We start from the raw sequence: 9,946 nt of genomic DNA on the forward strand, positions 1-9,946 counted from the left end.
TAATAAGTGGCATCCAGTAAATAGTCAGTACTTGCATGGTATTTGTCAACAATACTAAATATAATCAACCATATAGACTGTTGGTGTGGTTATTTTTATGGCCTTACCTTGTCATTCTTTTAATTTACAATTGTGCATAAGTAGAACGATGGAGTCGATATCATTCTTTCTAGCAGACACGTACTCAAAAACTCGAGTTGCATGGTGAGCCCATAAGGCACACCTAATTGCAATACCATTGCACATGACACAATGATTAGTTTGAAATATTTAATGGATTTTTTATACCAGTACTTGTTATTTAAAAAGGAATAGTACCTGTTATCTTTCAGAGTAAACTCCAAAGACTTGTTATCAACTCCATTCTCACGTTTGATACACATTGGTTTCATTTCAACCAATGCACCAAGAACATCTGTTTAAAAGAACATTTCAGCTTAATATGTAATTATTGAGAATATGTAATAATTTTAGACATCATAACATCAGGAACTGCATAGTTGCTTATATAATCATTTATACCATTTTTTTTAACATCGCATAATATAAAAACATATAAAACAAATAAAATCAATTAGGGTTAACAACTCATACCAAACACTGCATCCTTTGAAAATCTCCACTCCAACAGCTCTTGAAAATGAACCGGGCTGTACCCCTCGGTTGCAATCTCGAATAAATGACACACATTAATAGTAGTCGATCTAAAGATGCTTATCTTAAGAGCATTAGGTATTAACTTCACCTTGTCATCACAGTCCACAACTCCAAAGTTGGACAATTCCAGGTATTTGCCCTCAACAAAAGTCGGTTCATAAAACGAAACCCACCTCTTCGGTACAGAAGCTCGAATTTTATTACCTTGTTAAACAGGAAGCAGAATAATTAATGCAAAAAATTTAGAAAATAAACCAAAAAAATATGATTGTTCAATAACCTAATGTTTTGATAGCACAAAAAAGTTATCCGAAATATTGTGTAACATGCAATCTACTGGTTAAGAAATAAAATGAAGACATAGTTTCCCACCTGAGCATCGATTAGAATCATCTCCAGTGACATTGTTGAGTTAGGGTTATTGAAATAGGTTTTTTTCCATGTTACAAAAACCTTAACCCTAACAACAGCACCATTCAAATCAATTGTCAATAAGTTCAAAGGAGTAAGTTGAACAACTGCAGACATTATGATTTTTTTTTTTTTGTAAATTGATGAAATGCTTAAAGAGAAAATAGATTTGAGTGCATATAATAAGTTGGGGTAGCATGGTATTTATAATAAACCATTTGAGTAGTAATTGTAGAAAGTTTGAAAATGTATTTGGCTGTATAATTTCCAATTCATCAAATTGATTTCTTTGAATTGTTATTGTTGCTAAAATCTTCAAAACTTCCAAAAATAAGTATCATAACAGCTGTTTTATCAAAATCTTTTACAATCTGTTTTGTATTTCAAATTTTTCTAGAATGATCCTGCTATTGACCAGGAAAATTTTTAAGATTTTTTAAATATGGTATATGAAATTGCCTAGTATCAATTTAATTCAAATATGTACAAAATCACGCCATTACAACTTTTAATTTTATTTATATGTGTATCAAGTTTGGATAACACTAAAAAATAAGTATTCAAATAAACAATTTAATTACATATATTTGTAATAAAATTAAGCTACAAATAATAGATATAGAAATAAAGATATCATATACCTGATGAACCCCAGGACAATTCGAAGCTCAGAAAAGTTCTCGACACATTCGAAGCTAAGGGAAAACTGATCGATCTATATGAATATTAATTTATTTCTTGATTTAGGGGTTTAACTTGTTGGTGATTCATCAACCTCTGATCGTTTGATTCCGGTTGTACATGATGATTGTTGCAACAATGATCAATTTCATGGAAGATCCCTTGAATTTGAGCCTAATGTTTTGGGTGTATTAGTTGTATATTTAGGTTAGATCATGAAATAATGATGGATATAATTTAGGCTTATTGACTAAATGATATCTGATGTAAATCACCATTTAATTTGAGGGTATTTTAGACTTTGTAATGGATGATTAGCAAATCTAAATGTTTTGTTAGCTAATTGGTTAAATGGATGGTTGAGATGAAAAGTTTGAAATAATCCTATGGTCATAAAGGGCTAATCTTCTTTAATTAAGAGAGATAATGCTCCTCTTTTAATAATTAAAAGAGATAGATCTAGCTTCAAAGGATCCTTGGATGGCTTGAAAGTTCTTGAAGTAGAATCATGACACTAAAACAAGTTCAAGTAAGATTTCCACTCGAAATAAGATTGTTAAAGTTATAGAAATTGAATCAAAGTTTGAATATGAGTATTACCTTATATTAGAAAGATATCTTACTGTAAATAAGAAAGATTTCTTGAGGTTGGATGATCACTCAAAGTGGATTTGCAAGATTGAAAGTAAGCTAGCAAACTTGGAAGTGTTGTTGGTATGTTCTTGAGTAGTTGTTTTATAACTTGGTTTATGTATGGATTTATGAACTAGATTAAGCTAGATTTTGATGAAGATGATGAAAAACACTTAGAACAATGGAAGAACACTTGAGAGAGAATAGTTTGATGCATGTAAGTTTCAAAATAAAAGTGTTTGTGTACTCCTCATTCACGTGAACTTTGCTACATCATATAGGCTCCATTAGTTTGTTATTTTGTGAGATATTTCATGCTAGATGTTAAATGATGGTTCCCACATGGTTAGGTGACTCACATGGACTACTAAGAGCTGATCATTGGAGTGTATATACCAATAGTAAGTACATTTAGAAGCTGTGTATTGTACGAGTACAAATACGAGTGCATACGAGTAGAATTGTTGATGAAAAAGAATGAGGATGTAATTGTAAGCATTTTTGTTAAGTAGAAGTACTTTTATAAGTGTCTTGAAGTCTTTAAAAAGTGTAAGAATACATATTAAAACACTACATGTATATACATTTTAACTGAGTCGTTAAGTCATCGTTGGTCGTTACATGTAAGTGTTGTTTTGAAACCTTTAAGTTAACGATCTTGTTAAATGTTGTTAACCCATTGTTTATTATATCAAATGAGATGTTAGATTATTATATTATCATGATAATATGATGTATTAATATATCTTGATATGATATATATACATTTAAATGTCGTTACAACGATAATCGTTACATATATGTCTCGTTTCGAAATCCTTAAGTTAGTAGTTTTGTTTTTACATATGTAGTTCATTGTTAATACACTTAATGATATATTTACTTATAATTTATCATGTTTATCATAGTGTATCAATATCTTAATATGATTCATATGTATTTAGTAAGACGTTGTTATAACGATAATCGTTATATATATCGTTTTCGAGTTTCTTAATTCAATAGTCTCATTTTTATGTATATAACTCATTGTTAAAATACCTAATGAGATACTTACTTATCATAATATCATGTTAACTATATATATAAACATATATATGTCATCTTATAGTTTTTACAACTTTTAACGTTCGTGAATCACCGGTCAACATGGGTGGTCAATTGTCTATATAAAACCTATTTCAATTAGTCAAGTCTTAACAAGTTTGATTTCTTAATATGTTGGAAACACTTAATCATATAAATATCAATTTCATTTAATATATATAAACATGGAAAAGTTCGGGTCACTACAGTACCTACCCGTTAGATAAATTTCGTCCTGAAATTTTAAGCAGTTGGAGGTGTTAACGTATCTTCTGGAAATAGGTGCGGGTATTTCTTCTTCATCTGATCTTATCGTTCCTAAGTGAACTCAGGTCCCCTACGAGCATTCCATCGAACCTTAACAATTGGTATCTTGTTTTGCTTAAGTCTTTTAACCTCACGGTCCATTATTTCGACTGGTTCTTCGATGAATTGAAGTTTTTCGTTGATTTGAATTTCGTCTAATGGAATAGTGAGATCTTCTTTAGCAAAACATTTCTTCAAATTTGAGACGTGGAAAGTGTTGTGTACAGCCGCGAGTTATTAAGGTAACTCAAGTCGGTAAGCTACTGGTCCGACACGGTCAATAATCTTGAATGGTCCAATATACCTTGGATTTAATTTCCCTCGTTTACCAAATCGAACAACACCTTTCCAAGGTGCAACTTTAAGCATGACCATCTCTCCAATTTCAAATTCTATATATTTTCTTTTAATGTCAGCGTAGCTCTTTTGTCGACTTTGGGCGGTTTTCAACCGTTGTTGAATTTGTATGATCTTCTCGGTAGTTTCTTGTATTATCTCCAGACTCGTAATCTGTCTATCCCCCACTTCACTCCAACAAATTGGAGACATGCACTTTCTACCATAGAGTGCTTCAAACGGCGCCATTTCAATGCTTGAATGGTAGCTATTGTTGTAGGAAAATTCTGCTAACGGAAGGTGTCGATCCCAACTGTTTCCGAAATCAATAACACATGCTCGTAGCATGTCTTCAAGCGTTTGTATTGTCCTTTCGCTCTGCCCATCAGTTTGTGGATGATAAGCAGTACTCATGTCTAGACGAGTTCCTAATGCTTGCTGTAATGTCTGCCAGAATCTTAAAATAAATCTGCCATCCCTATCAAAGATAATAAAGATTGGTATTCCATGTCTGGAGACGACTTCCTTCAAATTCAATTTTGCTAATTTCCCCATTTTGTCATCTTCTCTTATTGGCAGGAAGTGTGCTGATTTAGTGAGACGATCAACTATTACCCAAATAGTATCAAAACCACTTGCAGTCCTTGGCAGTTTAGTGATGAAATCCATGGTAATGTTTTCCCATTTCCGTTCTGGGATTTTGGGTTGTTGAAGTAGACCTGATGGTTTCTGATGCTCCGCTTTAACCTTAGAATATGTCAAACATTCTCCTACGTATTTAGCAACATCGGCTTTCATACCCGGCCACCAAAAATGTTTCTTGAGATCCTTGAACATCTTCCCCGTTCCAGGATGTATTGAGTATCTGGTTTTATGAGCTTCTCTAAGTACCATTTCTCTCATATCTCTAAATTTTAGTACCCAAATTCTTTCAGCCCTATACCGGGTTCCGTCTTCCCAAATATTAAGATACTTCTCCGATCCTTTGGGTATTTCATCCTTTAAATTTCCCTCTTTTAAAACTCCTTGTTGTGCCTCCTTTATTTGAATAGTAAGGTTATTGTGAATCATTATATTCATAGCTTTTACTCGAATAGGTTTTCTATCCTTTCTGCTCAAGGCGACTGAAATGTCCCGTTCTTATTGATTAAAAACGTTCCATATTAATTGATTTCGTTGCGAGGTTTTGACCTCTATATGAGACGTTTTTCAAAGACTGCATTCATTTTTAAACAAACCATAACCTTTATTTCATCAATAAAGGTTTAAAAAGCTTTACGTAGATTATCAAATAATGATAATCTAAAATATCCTGTTTACACACGACCATTACATAATGGTTTACAATACAAATATGTTACAACAAAATAAGTTTCTTGAATGCAGTTTTTACACAATATCATACAAGCATGGACTCCAAATCTTGTCCTTATTTAAGTATGCGACAGCGGAAGCTCTTAATAATCACCTGAGAATAAACATGCTTAAAACGTCAACAAAAATGTTGGTGAGTTATAGGTTTAACCTATATATATCAAATCGTAACAATAGACCACAAGATTTCATATTTCAATACACATCCCATACATAGAGATAAAAATCATTCATATGGTGAACACCTGGTAACCGACAATAACAAGATGCATATATAAGAATATCCCCATCATTCCGGGACACCCTTCGGATATGATATAAATTTCGAAGTACTAAAGCATCCGGTACTTTGGATGGGGTTTGTTAGGCCCAATAGATCTATCTTTAGGATTCGCGTCAATTAGGGTGTCTGTTCCCTAATTCTTAGATTACCAGACTTAATAAAAAGGGGCATATTCGATTTCGATAATTCAACCATAGAATGTAGTTTCACGTACTTGTGTCTATTTTGTAAATCATTTATAAAACCTGCATGTATTCTCATCCCAAAAATATTAGATTTTAAAAGTGGGACTATAACTCACTTTCACAGATTTTTACTTCGTCGGGAAGTAAGACTTGGCCACTGGTTGATTCACGAACCTATAACAATATATACATATATATCAAAGTATGTTCAAAATATATTTACAACACTTTTAATATATTTTGATGTTTTAAGTTTATTAAGTCAGCTGTCCTCGTTAGTAACCTACAACTAGTTGTCCACAGTTTAGATGTACAGAAATAAATCGATAAATATTATCTTGAATCAATCCACGACCCAGTGTATACGTATCTCAGTATTGATCACAACTCAAACTATATATATTTTGGAATCAACCTCAACCCTGTATAGCTAACTCCAACATTCACATATAGAGTGTCTATGGTTGTTCCGAAATATATATAGATGTGTCGACATGATAGGTCGAAACATTGTATACGTGTCTATGGTATCTCAAGATTACATAATATATAATACAAGTTGATTAAGTTATGGTTGGAATAGATTTGTTACCAATTTTCACGTAGCTAAAATGAGAAAAATTATCCAATCTTGTTTTACCCATAACTTCTTCATTTTAAATCCGTTTTGAGTGAATCAAATTGCTATGGTTTCATATTGAACTCTATTTTATGAATCTAAACAAAAAAAGTATAGGTTTCTAGTCGGAAAAATAAGTTACAAGTCGTTTTTGTAAAGGTAGTCATTTCAGTCGAAAGAACGACGTCTAGATGACCATTTTAGAAAACATACTTCCACTTTGAGTTTAACCATAATTTTTGGATATAGTTTCATGTTCATAATAAAAATCATTTTCTCAGAATAACAACTTTTAAATCAAAGTTTATCATAGTTTTTAATTAACTAACCCAAAACAGCCCGCGGTGTTACTACGACGGCGTAAATCCGGTTTTACGGTGTTTTTCGTGTTTCCAGGTTTTAAATTATTAAGTTAGCATATCATATAGATATAGAACATGTGTTTAGTTGATTTTAAAAGTCAAGTTAGAAGGATTAACTTTTGTTTGCGAACAAGTTTAGAATTAACTAAACTATGTTCTAGTGATTACAAGTTTAAACCTTCGAATAAGATAGCTTTATATGTATGAATCGAATGATGTTATGAACATCATTACTACCTTAAGTTCCTTGGATGAACCTACTGGAAAAGAGAAAAATGGATCTAGCTTCAATGGATCCTTGGATGGCTCAAAGTTCTTGAAGCAAAATCATGACACGAAAACAAGTTCAAGTAAGATCATCACTTGAAATAAGATTGTTATAGTTATAGAAATTGAACCAAAGTTTGAATATTATTATTACCTTGTATTAGAATGATAACCTACTGTAAGAAACAAAGATTTCTTGAGTTTGGATGATCACCTTACAAGATTGGAAGTGAGCTAGCAAACTTGAAAGTATTCTTGATTTTATGAAACTAGAACTTTTGAAATTTATGAAGAACACTTAGAACTTGAAGATAGAACTTGAGAGAGTTCAATTAGATGAAGAAAATTGAAGAATGAAAGTGTTTGTAGGTGTTTTTGGTCGTTGGTGTATGGATTAGATATAAAGGATATGTAATTTTGTTTTCATGTAAATAAGTCATGAATGATTACTCATATTTTTGTAATCTTATGAGATATTTCATGCTAGTTGCCAAATGATGGTTCCCACATGTGTTAGGTGACTCACATGGGCTGCTAAGAGCTGATCATTGGAGTGTATATACCAATAGTACATACATCTAAAAGCTGTGTATTGTACGAGTACGAATACGGGTGCATACGAGTAGAATTGTTGATGAAACTGAACGAGAATGTAATTGTAAGCATTTTTGTTAAGTAGAAGTATTTTGATAAGTGTATTGAAGTCTTTCAAAAGTGTATAAATACATATTAAAACACTACATGTATATACATTTTAACTGAGTCGTTAAGTCATCGTTAGTCGTTACATGTAAGTGTTGTTTTGAAACCTTTAGGTTAACGATCTTGTTAAATGTTGTTAACCCAATGTTTATAATATGAAAAGAGATTTTAAATTATTATATTATCATGATATTATGATGTACGAATATCTCTTAATATGATATATATATACATTAAATGTCGTTACAACGATAAACGTTACATATATGTCTCGTTTCAAAATCATTAAGTTAGTAGTCTTGTTTTTACATATGTAGTTCATTGTTAATATAATTAATGATATGTTTACTTATCATAATATCATGTTAACTATATATATAACCATATATATGTCATCATATAGTTTTTTTTTACAAGTTTTAACGTTCGTGAATCACCGGTCAACTTGGGTGGTCAATTGTCTATATGAAACCTATTTCAATTAATCAAGTCTTAACAAGTTTGATTGCTTAACATGTTGGAAACATTTAATCATGTAAACATCAATCTCAATTAATATATATAAACATGGAAAAGTTCGGGTCACTACAGTACCTACCCGTTAAATAAATTTCGTCCCGAAATTTTAAGCTGTTGAAGGTGTTGACGAATCTTCTGGAAATAGATGCGGGTATTTCTTCTTCATCTGATCTTCACGCTCCCAGGTGAACTCGGGTCCTCTACGAGCATTCCATCGAACCTTAACAATTGGTATCTTGTTTTGCTTAAGTCTTTTAACCTCACGATCCATTATTTCGACGGGTTCTTCGATGAATTGGAGTTTTTCGTTGATTTGGATTTCATCTAACGGAATAGTGAGATCTTCTTTAGCAAAACATTTCTTCAAATTCGAGACGTGGAAAGTGTTATGTACAGCCGCGAGTTGTTGAGGTAACTCAAGTCGGTAAGCTACTGGTCCGACACGATCAATAATCTTGAATGGTCCAATATACCTTGGATTTAATTTCCCTCGTTTACCAAATCGAACAACGCCTTTCCAAGGTGAAACTTTAAGCATGACCATCTCTCCAATTTCAAATTCTATATCTTTTCTTTTAATGTCAGCGTAGCTCTTTTGTCGACTTTGGGCGGTTTTCAACCGTTGTTGAATTTGGATGATCTTCTCGGTAGTTTCTTGTATAATCTCCGGACCCGTAATCTGTCTATCCCCCACCTCACTCCAACAAATCGGAGACCTGCACTTTCTACCATAAAGTGCTTCAAACGGCGCCATCTCAATGCTTGAATGGTAGCTGTTGTTGTAGGAAAATTCTGCTAACGGTAGATGTCGATCCCAACTGTTTCCGAAATCAATAACACATGCTCGTAGCATGTCTTCAAGCGTTTGTATCGTCCTTTCGCTCTGCCCATCAGTTTGTGGATGATAGGCAGTACTCATGTCTAGACGAGTTCCTAATGCTTGCTGTAATGTCTGCCAGAATCTTGAAATAAATCTGCCATCCCTATCAGAGATAATAGAGATTGGTATTCCATGTCTAGAGACGACTTCCTTCAAATACAGTCGTGCTAACTTCTCCATCTTGTCATCTTCTCTTATTGGTAGGAAGTGTGCTGATTTGGTGAGACGATCAACTATTACCCAAATAGTATCAAAACCACTTGCAGTCCTTGGCAATTTAGTGATGAAATCCATGGTAATGTTTTCCCATTTCCATTCCGGGATTTCGGGTTGTTGAAGTAGACCTGATGGTTTCTGATGCTCAGCTTTGACCTTAGAACACGTCAAACATTCTCCTACGTATTTAGCAACATCGGCTTTCATACCCGGCCACCAAAAATGTTTCTTGAGATCCTTGTACATCTTCCCCGTTCCAGGATGTATTGAGTATCTGGTTTTATGAGCTTCTCTAAGTACCATTTCTCTCATATCTCCAAATTTTGGTACCCAAATCCTTTCAGCCCTATACCGGGTTCCGTCTTCCCGAATATTAAGATGCTTCTCCGATCCTTTGGGTATTTCATCCTTTAAATTTCCCTCTTTTAA

At 32.9% G+C, this 9,946-nt stretch overlaps 1 protein-coding gene across 1 annotated transcript; it reads right to left on the bottom strand.

The window, feature by feature from the left end:
* Nucleotides 1-111: 111 nt before the first annotated feature.
* On the bottom strand, nucleotides 112-1,185 carry LOC139841518 (uncharacterized). The gene is made up of 5 exons (XM_071831731.1): nucleotides 1,030-1,185; nucleotides 913-937; nucleotides 595-861; nucleotides 319-415; nucleotides 112-223 (listed from the first exon to the last, which is right to left on the bottom strand). Exons 1-5 carry the CDS (start codon nucleotides 1,183-1,185, stop codon nucleotides 112-114), a joined length of 657 nt encoding a protein of 218 aa, XP_071687832.1.
* Between the last annotated feature and the right edge of the window lie 8,761 nt (nucleotides 1,186-9,946).

This window comes from Rutidosis leptorrhynchoides, chromosome 4, assembly GCF_046630445.1.
Source record: "Rutidosis leptorrhynchoides isolate AG116_Rl617_1_P2 chromosome 4, CSIRO_AGI_Rlap_v1, whole genome shotgun sequence".
NCBI classification, from domain to species: domain Eukaryota; kingdom Viridiplantae; phylum Streptophyta; class Magnoliopsida; order Asterales; family Asteraceae; genus Rutidosis; species Rutidosis leptorrhynchoides.